Below are 18,319 nucleotides of genomic sequence, written 5' to 3'. Positions count from 1 at the left end.
GGATACAATATTTGGAAAAAGTTGTTATAGTTTTTTTCTTACTCTTTTGACCTGAACTGTACATTGGGAACCTTTGGAATGAAAAGGGTGCTCAACCTGGAAGAACAGCTAGATTTTAGTTTTTTATGGCCTAGTTCATTTTATTTGCTTTCAGAACTAATATGTTTCATCTTAGCTTTAGCCCAGAGAGGATCATTTGATACAAAGAAGTTGAGAACTTGTCATTTTTGTGCTATGCAAGGAGAGAAACTTTTTTTCCATTTCTCAAATTTTAGTTTCGTTTTTATCAGTTAGCTGATAAAGGGTAGCATGGGGCTAAATTATAGCTTAACAACTGGAGGAGAAAGAGGTGAAAAGGTGTAATAGGTGGAAAAGGTACGCTTAGGTACTTCAGCACTCTTCTGTAAGAAGCAAAATCTGTAAACCTTTCTGTTTAGAGCAAGACAGAATTTAGCGTGTACATCAGAATATGGCGGTAAGTGGCAGGCAGTCAAAGATACTTTAGGCCACCTTCACCATTTCATATAGCTTAATGTATCCTGGCTAGAGGGCAAAGAGAGATTTGACTAAACTTCAGGCTCTGCCAGCTGTGGGTCCTGAAAGCAGCACTTGTTAAGTTCATGAGAAAAGGAATCCAATACCTACAACATGTTTTGCTCAACAGGAGCTTTTTCTGTATGCTATTCTTCAGATTTCCTCCACATCCACGAGGTGGGTACCTCTCGTTTTCATCTTGAAAGTGCCAATAAGGGCTGCAAATCTAAAGTTCATTTTATACTACCACTATGTGAGACACAGGCCAAACTATTCCACACTTATTTTTTAAAAGGCAAAGGGTGTTTGTGGTAGTTAGTTTGTTCTTTAATAAAGTAAGCATTTATAAGGCCTTGTAACAGAGTATTCTTTATATGTACCTGAATGTTTTTCCTTTCAACCTAGGGAACAAAGTCTTTGTTAAAAATAAAACAGCAAAACCTCTGCATATAAATTAAAGAATGTCTTGCCCAGCATGAGCACAGCTTACTGCATCCTCTTCTACAGCTCCTCACTGGGCTTCTGTGACTATTTTCACCTACTTTCGAATGTTTAAACCAACCCAAAGGATCATGAATTTGCTGCAAAAATTTTGCCTAATAATTTTAATATATTTTTATAATTTTAAAATGCAATTCACCAGTTTATTTCATCTTAGGAAACACCCACTGTTATTCACAATAATCTAGAAACTCCTCCAAAACATCATATTTCTTCTCTTTCTAAGATATTTAACAAACGTTCTGCAGTCGAGCCACATGAAATTATTTACCTAAAGAGAGAACTGGTTTTAAAACTTTGCCTGACATCTGTCTCTCAAAACCTATAATGGTGGATAGAAGATATTAATTTACTTTAAAGGGGTGAAGACTTAAAGAAATTTCAAATTTCTTTTCAAATGTAAATCCAAGATTCTTGTACTTGGGAAAGTCTTAAGAACTAGTTTGTGTTCAGGTTATTGACCTTAGCATAGAAAATTAATTATTTGGTCATTCTCAGATAAATCATTTTTATAAGAACTTAGTCTTCAACTAGCTAAAGACTGATTTTAGCTGGGCTGAAGACAAAACTGTGAGCATGTAAGAAATGCCAGGCTTTGCCATTAGGCCTGCTTGTTCCTACAGCTATTAACCAGTCATTTTACAAAATTACTCATAGCTATTTATTATTTATGTAAATCACTGTGAATACACAGAACAACTTTCTTGGAGAGGAGATCAAAAACCACAAGACAGACACATTGCATGTCAGATTCATTGCTGAATTAACTCCTCTGAAAGGAGGAGTTAATTGTCCAGATGACCATATATCCTCCTAAACACCTCACCTAGTAGAATAAAACAATAAATATGCATTAGGACTATCCTTTGAGCCCCATGATGAAGAGACAAATAACCATAAAAGCAAAAGGGGCGGGTGCTTCTCTGAGGGATGTTCATCTGCATGAATAGTAGCAAACAACTTGTGGCTCAGAGGATGAGTTGTTTGCCAAGTCACAGTCATTTAAAAAAAAAAAATAAAAAGACGTCATACCGAGGTCCTGAGCAGCAAAGCTCACTATAGATTCTAAGACAACTTGATCAAAAGAACTTGATTATCATTCGAGTGAGGCTTATTGCAGTTGCCATGGGTCAGAGTTTTGCTCCTGGTATTGAGTCAAGTGCAAAGCAAGTATTGCTGCATAATTGAAAAAGATGGCCTTCTGTAGTGAGTTGGTTTCTTGGGTTTTTTAGGCCTTCCTTGGCAATAGGGTCAGAATCTAAGGAAGTATTCCATATCATCCCTTTCCGTAACACAACATATAAAAAGGTGCGGATAAGAGAGTTCACTCTCTTCGCTCTTCCGGTGGCTGAAGACGACAAGTCCCTCTCGCAGATGGTTTTGCTTGTATAGGCCAAAGCCTGCCTGCTCTGACCTGCCGTTATCTCCAGTCTCTCCGGGAGGCATGGGGGGAGTTGGCTGCTGCCTTGCACAGCTCTGCTGTCCCGCTCAGGGAAGTATTTAATTCATTTTTATATTTATTCGCTAGCTCTCTATTGAAGGTGTATATTTAAAAGATATTAGGTTTTAGTTCTTTTATCCCTGTTTCCCCCTCCCTTTTCCCTTTTCCCCTCAGGAGCTCGTTTTGTGTACAATATATTCAAATTGTATATATAATTGTAAATAAATGTAATATATATATATATTTGATAGAATCCCGTTTCGTTCGGACTTCTTTCAGTTTTTTTCCTGTGGTTCGTTTTTTTCCCCTCGCTTGGGGAGAACGAGAGGGGAGAGAAGACGTTGGACTTGGCAGGAGAGCCAGGCCAAACTGATACACTTTCTATAATATTATCTTTCTTCTGTTTCGGATTCCTTGTAAATGGATTTATACCCCAACTAGTAAAATTCAATAGGATTTAGCCAGTGACAAAATAAACAAATACCAAAATGAACTTTCTCAGACAGCTTTTACTATTTTATGCCTGACAAGGGACTTCTGGCATATGTAAACTAACAAAGAGAAACCACAAGAACTTTTGCTTGACGTTTTGGTGTATAGGAGTTATTCCAGGCTCTCATTCTTGCAAAGGAAGATTACGACAATTAAAAAAAAAAAAACCCACACAGGTTGTTTCTCCCGTTATCTGAGGTTATGCAGCCTGCAGGTAATGTGCTATGAAAAATCCAAACTAAACCATAACAGAAGATATCAAATTCATTCTATCCTTCCTTGCATATATTGCATCTCAATTTTCGTACTACAGTACTGTCACGCACTGAGTGTATAGTAAAACTGGGAGAGTCTGAAGATGGATTAAACAATTATGCTTCTACAAAAGCATTTAAAAAATGCTAAATTAGCCTCTGTAAGACAGAGAGCATCTGGCAGCAGAGAGCGTCTGAAAAAAACCAGATAAACAGAAGCTTTGAGTGGGCTTCAGCTCTCCACACCCCATCCTTGCTTTGAAGAATTAATTCCTACAGATCTAGATTACCATATCCCCCTTACAGTCTGATTTGCTGCACTCCATCCAAAACAATTCCTGATTTAAGTAACATTGCCTTACTTTTGCTATTAGCTGCATGACAGGTAGACACAATAGTATTTAGTAAGCATTTAAAGCTTAATTTTCCTCTCCCCCAACTTTCTAAAAAATAAAAACAAACAAACAGATAGATGTTGTTAAAAAAAATCTTACCTCTGTTCTCCCTTTTCCTTGCTTTAAAGAAGTTTCTTAGCATATTAGAGTTGTAAAATAAGTTTGTCTCATATTATCATTTCTTCCTCTTATAAAGACTAATGCACAGTTTGTTTATCATAATTGGCTTCAAAAGACAGTCTGTGGTCTTGATCTTTTACCTCACTGTGGAATACTGTGAATATGTTCAGCTTGTAATGGTAATTTTGCAGAAGTAATGTTCATAAAGCAAATACTTCTCCTGTTTTCCTGTATTTATGAGACAACAAAAAGCAGAATTATTTCTAAGATGAAGACAGGGCACAGTATAAGGTATTAACTCATAAATACAAATGCCAGCCCCTGATGCAAACAACACTTCTTCCAGTTTCTGTAGGAGTGATTAACGTCACTACAAATGCAACCTTTTGAAAACTGAAAAGACTGTGGTTATCACAGCTCACCATGCTGCCAATTCAGTAACAATCACTGCAACATCTTGACTTACCAGATCTGCAGCATGGATTACATTTATGCAATGCTTTTATTTATTGAATCACAAATTTCTTCTCATGAAACAAGCAATAAGATTCCTTTCAAGGCATCAGCATAAACACACAACTCAACAATTTGAGAAGCTTGCAAACATTTTCAAAGCCAAGTCAAAAACTCCTCAACATTTAGGAATTTCCCTAAAAAACATAACAAAGAGCTACTACTCCTTATATTCATAGAATGTGTCAGGTATGGGATGAAAAAAAAAATCAAAACATCACAGCAAACGGAATTTAAGTAGGAAATCGAGAATTCTATTTTACTTTTTATGCTTTCGTCAACTTCAAGCTTAATTATGTTCCCTCCAGTTTTGTGTTCGGAAATGTGCTTTTTGTTTTTGTTGGTCTCTTAGACTGAATCCAGATCGTTCTTATAGTTTTTATTACAGCCCACTGCAGTTTTACTACTTCAGTGTGGTATGACAAGAGTCATATTTTTTTAGTATTAGAATATGCATTTTGATGCTTATTCCTCTAAAGTAACATGTTTATCTCTACTAGAAAGTAAATCATAAAAATCTCACACTTTTTGTTTCCAGTTTATTCCAGGAACACTGTGCAACTGTTGAAATGCTGGTGAGCTATCAGAAGTTGATGATTATGAAAAACTCATTAGTAGTAATAATGCTAACCACAAAAAGTTATGAATGTAAAAGGCAAAAACCAGACTACTGCTACAAATTTCTATGAACGATTTCACTATTCTTTGAAAGACAAATGACCTATTGTGTTTGTAATTTACTCTGTTTATTCTCATAAAGCAGAGACTCAGATTGCTAAGTGACTTAACTATTCACAAGCATGAGTTGATGGTTAGTGTATGTATCTCAACAGATGACCTATTCAGATCTCAAGATTTTAATCTACTAATTTTTCCCCCAGTTCCTCCCATCACACAGTAAGATTAGGAATTAAGAGAGTGGGAATGTGTTGCTTAACTAAACACAAAGCTTGCTGCATTCCCCTGGACTTCTCTAGAGGACATTTGATTGATACTAGAGGCAAGATCACAGAGCCCACAGAGTCCTCTTTCATAAGCACCACTAGAACTGCATACAAATCATGAAAATTGCTGTCTAATTGTCAGGTAGTGGGAAGAGTGAAAAACACATTTTAGGAGCCCTTATTTCACTGGAATTTCCCCCCAGCATCACTATCCATTATTATCTTTCCAACTGAACATACCAAAACACTTAAAAGAATTATATTCTCAGTAGTATGGTTTTCCCTGGTGCCTATTATTAATTTCATTGGTAGTCAACACACACTTCTAATTTAAACTGGATAATGTACCCGATATTATTGTGAATTGTTGTCTTAATCACAAAGCAACACATTGTGCTGAGGCATACAACATTTTGGTAATAAAATCCACAGATAAGAAAGTATACAAAAAATAAATGGCATTTACACCAAAATTCTGAGGGTATAGACAAAAAACAAACAAAAAACCCCTAAAAACCCACAAACCACAGAACATACCACCCTCAACAGCAGATCATGTGGAAATATAGTTAATTCAAAGATATTTTTAAACTGTATTTTGTTTGATGAAGACCGACATCTGTATTGCAAGGTCTGAAAACATCACAGAACAATTTCAGGCGAAGTATTGCATTACTTACACTGTTTTCAAGTGATTTTCTTTGCAAGTAAGGCTGGATCCACAGAGCTAAATAGGTAATGGACTTCTTTTGATTTTTATCTAGAAGTCCACTCCTGCAAATCACCCTGCACCCATTCATCCAGTGGATATTTTAAAAGTGTAATAGCCGTAAGTCCATCAAGAAGAGAAAGTGACCCAGTCTCATTACAAGAAAAGCTGCCAGTCTCGCATAATCCCTGCATCAATCACAAATGCGTTCCAGGTCTTCACCACTGCCATATAACCACCTCTGTAAACTGGAGCAGTTTCAGCAGAACAACTTCACTCAATCATAGAATCAGCTGGGTTGGAAAGGACCTCTGAGGTCATCAAGTCCAACCCTTGACCCAACCTCGTCGTGGTTCCCAGACCATGGCACTGATGCCACATCCAGTCTCATCTTAAAAACCTCCAGGGATGGAGAATCCACCACTTCCCTGGGCAGCCCATTCCAATGTCTGAATACCCTCTCTGCAAGGAATTTCTTCCTAATATCCAACCTAAACCTCCCCTGACAGAGCTTAAGACCAAGCCCTCTTGTCTTACTGATAGCTGCCTGGAACACATTCACCCCTACCTGGCCTAGTTCCACAGATGACTTTTGTTATTGAAGTGGGCTTTCTAGGATTCAGATTTAAACTAGAGCACCAGGAATCTTTGTTTGGAGTTCACATGATTTTCCTCACATTTACTGGCAGCTTTGTCATACCTATTCATAGCTAGGTGGAAGAAGCAGACCAGTCAAGAGTTTGAGAGTCTCCATGTCATCTACTTTTTTACAGAGATTTAGCCTTTTACACGCTTCATAACCAGAGTTAGGAAAGCAGTTTCAGGGTAAGATGGTTGGCATTCCACTGATTCAAACACACCATACTCCCTTTACAATGGATGTTTTTGTAAATTACATCTTCCATTATCCAGTTTAAATGCGACTCTTGCTGAAATTATGCGGAAACAAACATCTGATCTTCTAGCTACAAGCATTTACAAATGGCAAAACAGCATCAAATCATACAACATAAACAAAGCATTAGAAAAATATCATCCGTTATTGCTCATCTGAAAGAGAAATTTACCTAGAAGTTGAAGGTGCCATTTCAAAATTTCAAAGGCAGGCAAGTTGAATACTTGTTATTTAGTAGATTTAAGTGATATGGGCAATTTTCAGAGTGCAGTAAATTAAAACTATATTAATTTTGGCTAGATGCAATTATGTGTATTATATAACAAGGTTTTATTTTTACACTCTCAAAACTATTTTGATTTCACAGGATGAGCACCTCATCAAGTCTGTGGTAGCAATTCCTCTCACACTCTGTAATGTAAGGCTACTGAACAAAGTCTCCCATTTAGGAAAGAAAGCATTAATCACTCTTATTTTAAACCTCAGACTACTTTGCTTCTAGTTATCAGCATTAAATGTACTCCACCCACGTGCCCTGCAAGCCAAATGTTGTGAAACAGCCATTACAAAGAATGAAATTAAAAGCTAGAGCCATCTGAGAAGTGAAAGTCAAATTATATATGCATGCTATTGGTTTTTAGTAAAGCTGTGCAAATGGGAAAGAAGTTGGTCATGAATATTTATTCCAATTACATCACAAGCTTAAATGCTGCTGTAGTTAAAACTTTCCCATGCCTGCTTTCCATTACATTACCATTTATGAGCTTTACTATTCATACTAAAACAACAAAACCAAAGGTCCAATAACAGGAATCCCACAGATACCATCATAAAGAAGTCAGGACAGAAGTTCATTTGCAAGCCCTAACAATAGGATTCATGCTCAGGAAGCTACTTAGCTTTACCAGGCACCCAGCATGGAGCAGGAACACCACTGCAAGTTTTGTTGCTAGCATGAAGGTGATCAACACAAAGACACCCTATAGACAAGGAATAATTAATAAAAATATATACAGAATATAGCTTAAAAAACCAGACCTGACTTGCAGCTTGAGGACTGGTTTCTGAGAACAGGAAACACAGACAACTGTTACCTTATTGTCACCCTTTATTATTGTGCTACTGGAGATAAAACCACACATTAAAATTACACTTCATGTGCTAATTTAAGCTAATTTTAGGATGATACTACTACCCACTTATGTCAAGCCGTCTTCAAAAGTTATCCATTTACACTTAAACTTGTTTTCTGTGGCATTTATACCCACACTGTAGCGATATAGATATGCTAATTTGCACATAGATTTTGTCAATTCAAATTGTGCAAATGAACATGCTGCAATACATTTTGACCTAATGAACCTTCTAATGAACAAATTGAAGTGTAAATGGATAACTTTTGAAGATGGCTTGACATAAGTGGGTAGTAGCATCATCCTAAAATGCCCATTTGCCAGTAGCATGCTTCCTGTCTGGCCTACTGGTTATGGGGAGAAAAAAAAAAAGAAAAAAAAAAGCAACCAAAATCAATCAAAACCACCCACCCACACAATAAGATTTTTGTAAGTTGTTCTAATGCTATAGAATCTAATATGATTACTTTATTGCTTTTTTTGAATGGCTTTTTTCATTTTGAAAATCTGCAGATTAAACTATCAGTTACGCAAAAAAAAATTAATAATATTTTCTCTAAAGAAACTGTCTATTACTATAGGTCCGAATACAGACCTAGACAGTTAAACTGATATGCTCTGCATTTTTCAAACATATTCCACAGAAATATCACAGTTGTTATACCTAATATCACTACTTTAGATGCCAGAAGAGAACATGGTTTATCCACTGATAAGATATCTAACTACACCCAAGATTCCACAGTATTCCAGGCTATCAGACAGAAACACACACAAATGCTTATTGCAAAACACCATTTAAAAAAAGCTTCCTGAAGAATTTCCCAGAGGATAAGGAAAAATTTTCTTTTTTTTTTCTGAACAAGTAACACTACATACTTATCTTTTGGGGCTACACCATTGCAAACAATTAAGTTTTTAATACATTTCTAACAGCCACATGTTTGCAAAGGCATTAGTTTCTGGAAGCAGAGATTTATAAAAAGTTGTAAGAGGGAGACTAGAGCATTATCACTTTCTCTCATTGCCAGTTCTTAAAATCTGTCTTGCTTCTGATGACAGACAGAAGTGCAATGCATATACATATGTTCAGATTGCTTAAGCAGTATGGCCTTTGTGGAAAAGATAGCTTTATTTGCAGTTTATTTTTTAGACACAAACAGGTGTAACATACCAAACAGAGGTTGTATTTTACTTAGTGGCTCAAAGACGGATCAATACGGAGAAAATATAACTAGATATGTTGGTATTTTAAAAGAAAAACAAAAACCACCCTTCCCACCAGTCATCTAATGAAATCAGAGAGCTTCACGGGGTAGAGTTAGGATCAGGTACTGAAAGGTGAAGCTTCAGTAGTTGCAGACTTTTCTCTAAGTGAAAATAGTTATTCTGCCCCTCAGAGCAGCAGTCCCTCTGTAACAGTATTTTATGTACAGAAACTCTCACTTACTTTCAGGACAATTTGGAAAAGCATGACCACCATGGACAAGCTCTAACTCCACTCTATAATGCACATTGTTATGGGTTCTGTAACCACTGTCCTTATTAAAGAACATTTAAGACACCCAGAAAAGTAAAATAGAGAATTGATACATCAGTTTGTTCTGAATCAGATCCCCCTGAATAAAGTTTCTTTAAACTTGAAGGCAGTAGCTCTAATTTCAAGGGGTTGAAGGCAGGCCATGAAGCCACAGGAGGATCAAAGTATCTTTTCTTGTGTCACACAGGTGCAGGAACCCTGGCATCACTTGAACAACTGCAATGAACCTTCCTGTGTCTTTAGGGCATCTAGCAACATTTCCCCTACCCTTGCATTTTCAGAGGCTACAGTCATGAGGACAAACCTAATGAAGTGCCAGTATGCTCCCAAGGCACAAGATTAACTTCCACTGAGAGGAGACAGAGCCTAAGTATGACTAAGAGGGACCATGCACTTTCCTTACCATCTCACATAACATCTCAGAAGACTAGCTGTAATTTGGATTCACAAAGAAGCATCAAAGCAGACCACACAGCTGTAAAACACTCAGAATACTTTCTTTCAGTCTCAGATGCTGGGAGAAGATGTTTGAAGACTTTATCACTGCAGTGGAACAGATAATTAGGCAATTAAAACTGTGAAAAGTGGACAAATTACCAGTTCCAGATGAATTGGGTTGCAGAATAGAAGTGGGAGAAGCAAGAAAACAGAAATGAGTGCCTTTGGCAAGCATCTTAATAGCATAACTAAAAGAGGTGCAGTTTGGGAACAAAGGTGAAAGGGTAGTTAATTTGCAAAAGCTTATCTGCTTTTGCAAAGGAACATTTTGAAGTAGTTGGTCCCTAAAATCATCTTGCTTTCTCATGTTGATAAGTAGAACACATAACTAGAAATCCAAGAGGTCTTATTCTGCTTCCATTTTTGGTAACTCAACAAGGCCCTCCTATACTAAGTTTTTAATGGCATTAGCAATACCTTCATACTCACACAGGCTCCTTGTTTAATCATTCTGCTCAATAGGAAACTCTCCACAAACTCACTCTTGCCACCCGTTTTTGCTTCCAGGCCATGGAAGATACACCACCATTTCACATACCACAATAAAGGTAACGTGAAAGAAAACCCAAACTTCCCACAAAACCTTCCCAAAGGCAATTTTGTTGAAGCTGCTGCTGCTCACACACTGTCCATTGCCACAGTAACTCACTTCTAGAAGCCTATTCTACACTCTTTCCTGGAGGTGCTGGACCCTCACCCAAGCTAAGAAGGAGAATAAGGGGTTATTTGGCTCATCCAGTGTAAGGGGGCATACTTTCTTCAATGCATACATCTCACTATGCCTTCGCTATTGTGGTAGTTTAGTCTGGGCCTTCCTTGGTGACCAGTTTGTAACCAAGGAAGTGCCCAGATTTACCCGGTATTCCCTACGATTTTTACGTAAGCCAGGGTATAAGAAGAAAGGAGGAAAGGCCTTCGGCCCTCTTGCCTTCCGGCAGCTTTGAGGTGCGGGTTTCCCTGCTGTTGAGTCTGCCATGTTGGGGAGTGAGGCCTGGTAAGGCCTTGCCGACCTTGGGAGACGGAGGTTGCCGGCAGTCGTTCCAGAGCGACTTTCTGTTGTCCCAAGGAGAGTAGTAAGATATTCTTTTACTAATTCTTTTAATTGCTAGATCTTGGGTTATTGATCATGTATATTCTATTTTGTTTGTGTTCCTTTTTCCCTTCCCCCCTTCCCTTTCCCTTTTGAACTTGGTATATATATTTCAATTGTATATAACTGTAATATAAGTGTAAATATCTATATAATATCTTTATATAATTTAATATTATAGTATATATATATAATTAATATATATATATATATATCACTTAGCTGTCTCTTCTCGTTTCGGTTCTCTTGGATTTTTTTTTCCCCTTCTCCTGAGGTTTGGGGGGGAGGGGGGACTATCTGTGGGTAAGGTTTGGAGTACTTGGCAGGGAGAGCCAGTTCAAACCATATGAACTATGGAGGAGGCCCTTCTCTTACACAGACACAGAGACCTCTGCTCTGGTACTAAGATTTTCCAAGTAAGAATGTACTAAGAAGCTGGCAAAATTTGCTAGCCCCGCTCTGCAGAAGTAGTACCAGCTATGAAATTCTTGGTTTACAGCCTCATAGACTTGCTGCAGGTGTAAATCAGGACATACCATCCAGGCTGATGGCCATACAGTGGTATCAGGTGTGCCTATTCCCTTACTGCCCACTGCAGGGAGAGGCTGCAGTCTCCTCACACGTTGTTGCAAAAGGAAAGACTTCATGGCTGCAACTGTCTCATTTTACTATTGTAAATAACCAAGAGGAAAGAAAAATGCTATTAAGACAAGCAAGAAACCATAGAGTACAGCTAAGAATGCAACTCATTGAACTGTGGAATATCTCCCACTGTAAAAAACCTCGGAATGACAGAAGCATAAGAGGAGAGTAAAATTGTGCTAATAAAGACTTTTCTTGTAAAAGATATTTAAAATAAAAATAAAACCCCCCCACGTTAAATAGTAAGAAAGAAATGAAGCAGGAATGTGATGAAAAACACAGGTGATAATTCTGAATATGCAAAAACATGCAGCAGTTTAATAAAAGGAGTACTAACAATAAGCTCTGGGAGAAATGTACAAAGGTCAATGCCTTTTTTTTTTTAATTCAACACTCCCAAGCAAAACTTTTTCTAATAATTTTCTTTCTAGTTATGAGTTTCATAGGTAATCATATGGAAACATTTATTCTTATTATATCAGGTCTTTGATGTCTGTGCAACAAACTAATTCATATGGTTTATTCCTTCCTGAATCCCAGTTCAAAACACAAGCAGCTGAATGGGAAAGAAAGAAGTTTATCAGAGTTTTAAATTCTTTCTTAATTCTTTGGCTCCCTAGGTTTCATAGGAAGCCACTCTTATCTCATCCAAACAGCTTGAAATGAGACATTGCCATGGGAAACAAATTGGTAAAACTGTACAATACCATTGCATCAGCTACAAAGACAACGATAGTGCAATGCTGGCACAGTTCAGAAGGAGGGGTGGGGGAAGCAGATCTTGGACATTTTATACTCTAAATTTAGCTCTTCATATAGTGCTATCCTGTCAGACTCACATGCTCATCTATCCCATCGCCAAAGCAAAGGCAACTCCGGCAGTCTCATTTCATTATTTCATTTACTATGTCAGGCAAACCAAGGGTTGCTCAAAAGCTCCCCATTAGATGAACTGCTCTACATGAGTGTGTGGGGAAACACCACCAGATCAGAAATTTCCTCTTGTCTTCAGTGGAGTTCAAACAAACAACAGAAAATTTATCATTGATGACTTGTGAACATAGTAGCATACACACTGTATTCCATTATCTCCTGAAAAAAGCACAAACAAAGTACACCAAGTTTACCATACTGACATGCTGTAGAAGAAAAGGTCTTGGAGACAGCATCCTATCACTTTTTCTTGTGCTCATGACAATAAGTAATTTATTTTTCTCTCTTGTTTCTAATATTAAGAGAGACATCCTGGTATTAATCATTAATTATAACCAACATCTGACAGTTCTTTTCTACAACAGACTTTTATAAGTTTTTCATCTTTCCTCTGCTGGTGTTTGACACCCTATGGATTACATGGAGTAAAGTGGAAGAAGAAGAAGAATTAAACACACAAAGATGTAATTTTAAACCAATCTTGATTTTAAAAGCAACCGACCTGTCCAGTATTCCTAACGTGAAACAGACATTTTCTGGTGCTGATTTCTTTTGCAAGCCAGTAAGGTTAATATGAGAAAGCTGTCTAAGAACTACATTTCTTTTCTAGAGAGACAGATTGAATAAATTTCCCAAGTTTCTGCTAAAGTAAGCTGCACTTAAAAGTCCTTGGCACCTTTACATTTGCTATTTTAAAAATCACCTCAGCCTACTTTATTTTATCCTAAGAAACAATTTAAACATTAAAATCAGTGCTAGAGCATATGTGTTCCAGACAGCCAACACAGCCACACACATCCAAGAATTCTAACCTTATCTGAAATTTAAGTGCTTCTTTTTTCGCTCCTTGACTATGATACATTAAAAAGAGCTTCAGACTGTGCATTTTAAAAAAACCTGCATCATAACAGACACTCTTCAGCCTTATACAAATATCTCTGCTAATAATTTAGCCTGAACTCTACTATTAATTCTCAAAACCACACCCCCTCCAATCAAGCACATAGAGCTTGGAGAAGTCTGACCCTCATCTAAGAACTGACCACATTTCAACAGGCAAGCAGCATTCAGGCATATTTATTTACTATGTCAGGAGTTCCTAAACAAATCATCAATACTCACATAATTAACTGCCAGAGGTGTGCTGAGAAGTATCATGGTGAAAGGAATGACCAACAAAAGTAACATAACTTACCTTAACACCAACACAGAAACTACTAGGTGTACAAAGCAGAATAGAGGGTTTATTTTGTTTGTTGTTTGATTTTAGTAAAGAGGACAGTATAAATAATTTTGGTACTCTTCCACCCGCACATGGGAAGGTACACAGGGTGTAAGTGACAAGCAAAACTCAGATAAACAAAAGATACTCAAATGTATGCGGTAAGTAGCGACCTAGATTTTGAACCAAGGTACACACATGCTTCAAACAAGCAAGAGACACTAAAGTAGAAAATGACACAGAGAAGTACCTATTACTGACAATTACGAAGACTTTGAATATTTTAAGCTGCACATCAACTGCTTTCACAAACACGCCTCTGAACACATCAAAATAGCTTGCTACAGTTGTGAAGCACAGCAGATTGACAAATACAGGTTACAAACTACACAAGTGAGAAACAATTACATAAGGCTTTACAGCACAGCTCCAATCTTCACTGCACACAGCAACTTCTTTCAGAGCAGCCAATTCCCAGAATTAAACCAGAACACCTCTGAAGACACAATAAATCCTATCAGAAGCTTTCTTAAAGCCTAGAAAACTCCCCCCACAAAGCTAACAGCAAACAGAAGAAGTAACAAAAGAACAGTATGAACTAAAATGTTTTCCCTTACCTTTGCTGAGAGTGCCTGTGATGAGCTTAAAAATAGTCCGGGCAAATTTGACAATCCCATGCTTACATCTCTTTGAACATCCACTCATGGTTCAGACGGGTAGAAAAACTCTTCTCTCTTTCAAAGTCCAAAAATAACAACAAAAAAAAAATAAAAAAGAGAGTTCTTTACAAAGTTGAGATGACAGGTTGTGCAATGCACAGAATTCTGCCCTCGTGCACCAAGTCCCAGGCTCTGCACTGAGGTTTGCTACTCTGAAGCTTATAGGATGGATTGCAATGGAGCAATGTGTATCCCCTTTTAATTAAAGGTACAGTTCTCCCTATCAGCCTCTCGACCGGAACTGCACACACCTGCCGCGATGACCTGATAGAATCTGCTAAGCACAAAAACACCTAAACCAGTCAGGGGGCATGGAAGGTTTGCCTCACCAGGCTGTGCCCCGTTTCAGGGCTGCCACGCTGGGCACTGGGAATGCAGCAAGGAATGCTGGAGTCACTGGCTGCTGACTGCTGCAAACAAAAGAGGCTACTGTTTGGAGACCGTTTTCTTGGTGCTGTTTTCCAGCTGATTTCAATTACGTTGTCGATTTTACTCTCTTCAGGCCAAGGAAACCTCAAAAATAACACTATTTTTTCATTCTACCAAACTGTAGTCACATTTTGCATGCAGAAGGCTGCAGAGCATTCCTTTGCAAAACCTTCTAGAAGTAGAAAAAAAAGCTGCACCCAGAAAAAAAAAATCTCTTTAATTTTACTAGCTTAGATGCTGTTCAGATAGCGATTTGCTCAGCACTCAGCCTTCCGGAGCCGGCTGGACTCAGGCTCATCCCTCTGCAGCACTACATTTCACTTTTTGACCGCTGCCTCAGTCGTGCTGGTCCGGTGCTCACAAGGCTCCCTGTACTGCACAGGGAGTTATCCCCTAGCAACAGCCGCAGCTCTGCCTTCTCCAGTTCAGTCAAGTTATTGCTGCGTGCCTGGAATACTCTGAATAAAAAGACTTGATGCGTCCAGCAACGAAGCGGAGATACCTCAGACCCCACCTGAGCGCTGGGCAGACTCAAGCATCTTTGGTTTAATTCATGCTGACCTCATCTCAGGTGTTCTTAAACAATCTCCCAAATGCAGTTTGCTTGTCCCGGTTACCAGGCTTACCTCAGGTTTCTGCTCACACCTAGCTGCCACCCGTTAGATTAATTCATCAGCCCTCTCTCTAACAAAGTGCTCTGGAGCCACCCATCACCTCCGAGCGGCAACAGCTTAGTCCCGCCTTTACGAGCTATAGGCGCAGCAAACAGCTTTGCACTTCAGGGAACAGCGATATACCCTTCACTCAGGGGGCAGTAAACTGCTTTACTGGGATAACTTACATTCCTCAGGCAAAATCCAGGGCTTTGCCAAATGGCTCACTTTGATCTGACACAAGCGACTATCTGTCCCTTTCGGCTGGAAGCGCCCTTCCCCCTCCTCATCTTCCCCTCACACGGGCACTTCCACGCTGCCGCCTCCCTTCCCCACGCCGCCTCTCAGCTTCTTCACCTCCCCCTCCTCGCAGAGCACTGTCCAGAGTGGCTTCCCGCCGCGTCATTTTACCCCAGAAAAATTGTCGCACGTAAAAAGCGACTTGAGGATAAAATGACCTCGTCAGCTTGTGCTCGTGCTGTCACCCCCGTGCTGAGCCGGCAGGCACAGGGCATTTTGCTGCCGCCTCACTTCCACCCCGTCTCCTCACATTTAATTTCAGGCCTTTTCAGATGTAATAGTCCCCAGCTTTGGAAAACTTCCACAAAGCATGAAGGGAAAACAGGTATGAGCTCATGAAGACTATTGCCCTCGGCCAGTAGAGGTGGGGGAGGCCTCTAGGGCTGCCGCTAGGCCCACACGGACATCCCCTGCGGCTGCAGCCTTTATCTCGGGTCTGTACTCCACGGGACAAAAGTTTGCCAGCCGAGCACTCAGAATAGGCTTTGAGGCACCGGTGGTGAGCACTGAGGCTAACCCTCCTCTCTGCAGGCAGGGAGAGGGGCAAGGGCCCTGCTGCCTCCACATCCTCCCCACCTGGATTTCAAATACCCCAAAGTCTTGGTGTTCCTGCCACCATCACCTCCACACAGCCCAGAGCCTTGATTATACATGACTTCTCTATTTCACGGATTATTATATTTGTGAGGGTCCTCAGCCCAATGTTATGAATGGGAAACTGAGTCAATAAAAACATTCCTCAACATTGTTAAAAACATATGGCTAAACAGGGAGCAGTGCACAAGCTGCATATGTAAATAATATTTCTATCCCCTACACCACGGATTAACAACCTGTAAGGTAAAGAATATAGAGTGATGTGAGGATGGAGGGTGGGAATGGGCATGTGGGTGTGATTTGTTGAAAGCACAGTGCTAAGTAACTCCTCAATGAAACCGTCTCCAAGGCTGTCCTTTATTCTCAGAGTTCCAATTCAAAGCTGAAAATGTGATTCTTCAAAAGAAAAAAATAAGCTATAATAAGGCAGTAAAACGTCAATAGGGAAATCAAGGAGTCAGCAGGTTGTTAATTAGTATATCTCTATATCAAAGGTTTGCAGCATGTTTAATTGCATTTATATAGATCTACATTATGATATAATTGGGGGGTATGTAGGACAATAAACAGAAGGAATGCTACGAGCAGTAGTAAAAAAAGTTATGGAAACTGAGACGTCTTACATAGCAGGGAAAATAAAACTGTATAATATTCAGACAGGACTTTAAGCCTCACTGGCACTCTAATTTCCAGAGAGAATGAGATTTCTTCTCAGACATCCATTTGCCTCTTTTGGCCCATATGTCACGGTTTAACCCCAGCCAGCAGCTCAGCCCCACACAGCCACTTGCACCCCTATGGCAGGATGGGGGAGAGAATTAGAAGGGTAAAGCAAGAAAACTCATGGGCTGACATAAAGACAGTTTAATAGAGAAAGAAAAAGCTACACACAGAGGAAAACAAAACGAATTTGCTGTTTCCCATGGGCAGGCAGGTTCAGCCATTCCCAAGACAGCAGGGCTTTATCACATGTAACAGTGACTTGGGGAAAAAAGTCACATCATTCCAAATGTCTTCCCCTTCCTTCTTCTTCCCCCAACTTTATAGGATGAGCGTGATGCCATATGGTCTGGAATATCCCTGAAGTCAGTTGGGGTCACCTGTCCTGGCTGTATCCCTTCCCAAATACTTGTGGCCCTCCCACCTCGCTAGCTGGTGGGGTGAGGAGCAGAAAAGATCTTGGTTCTGCATAAGTGCTGCTCAACAGTAACGAAAAAATCCCTATTTTAACAACACTGCTTCCAGAAGAAATCCAAACCAGCCCATATGGGTTAGTGTGAAGAAACTTAACTCTATCCCAGCCAAACCCAGCACATCAATAACAGAGGAAAATGGGTCAAAAGGAACACAAAATGTACAACAATAGTAGGGGATCGTTGTAACCACAGAGTTGCATAAAAGGTGCAGTAGGTTCAGTGCAGTGGTGGAGAACTCAGTCCTGTAGCTCAGGGAAGGCTGGAATTACCCAGGTTTTCAGCAGAAGTTTCAGTAGCCAGAGGCCCTCTAAACATTGATATGCAAACACCAACAAAAAAAATACTTGGGCATTTTACTGATCCTGAAGGGTCTCACTGCTGTTATCTGTGGGAAAGTACACAGCCAGCTTATTCTCATTGCAGGAAAATGTCTTCAGCAATCGACACAGAATGTCCATGAGAAAAAAAGGTGTTATATCCTCAAGTGAGCTTTTTTGTAATGGCCAGAGTAAGAGAAACAATGTTTCTGTATATTAAATTTCTGTATATTACTAGAAGTCTAAGGAGGT

General features: G+C 39.3%; 1 protein-coding gene across 2 annotated transcripts in view; it reads right to left on the bottom strand.

Annotated features, from left to right (window-relative positions):
- KCNIP1 (potassium voltage-gated channel interacting protein 1) overlaps window positions 1-15,647 on the bottom strand; it is a 498,864-nt gene extending 483,217 nt beyond the window's left edge. Inside the window, exons 1-2 of one of the 2 annotated variants that reach the window (XM_032702739.1) lie at window positions 15,631-15,647; window positions 14,474-14,590 (exon numbers count right to left, since the gene is read on the bottom strand). In XM_032702739.1, coding sequence (XP_032558630.1) covers window positions 14,474-14,561 — 88 coding nt within the window. In that variant the 5' untranslated portion in view covers window positions 14,562-14,590; window positions 15,631-15,647. Of the gene's footprint in view, window positions 1-14,473; window positions 15,301-15,630 lie in introns of those variants that run through there. The other variant, XM_032702738.1, reaches the window with a different exon arrangement.
- Between the last annotated feature and the right edge of the window lie 2,672 nt (window positions 15,648-18,319).

The sequence above is a fragment of the Chiroxiphia lanceolata genome, chromosome 15 (genome assembly GCF_009829145.1).
Source record: "Chiroxiphia lanceolata isolate bChiLan1 chromosome 15, bChiLan1.pri, whole genome shotgun sequence".
Lineage (NCBI taxonomy): Eukaryota > Metazoa > Chordata > Aves > Passeriformes > Pipridae > Chiroxiphia > Chiroxiphia lanceolata.
This window is presented reverse-complemented; position numbering and strand designations above follow the sequence as displayed.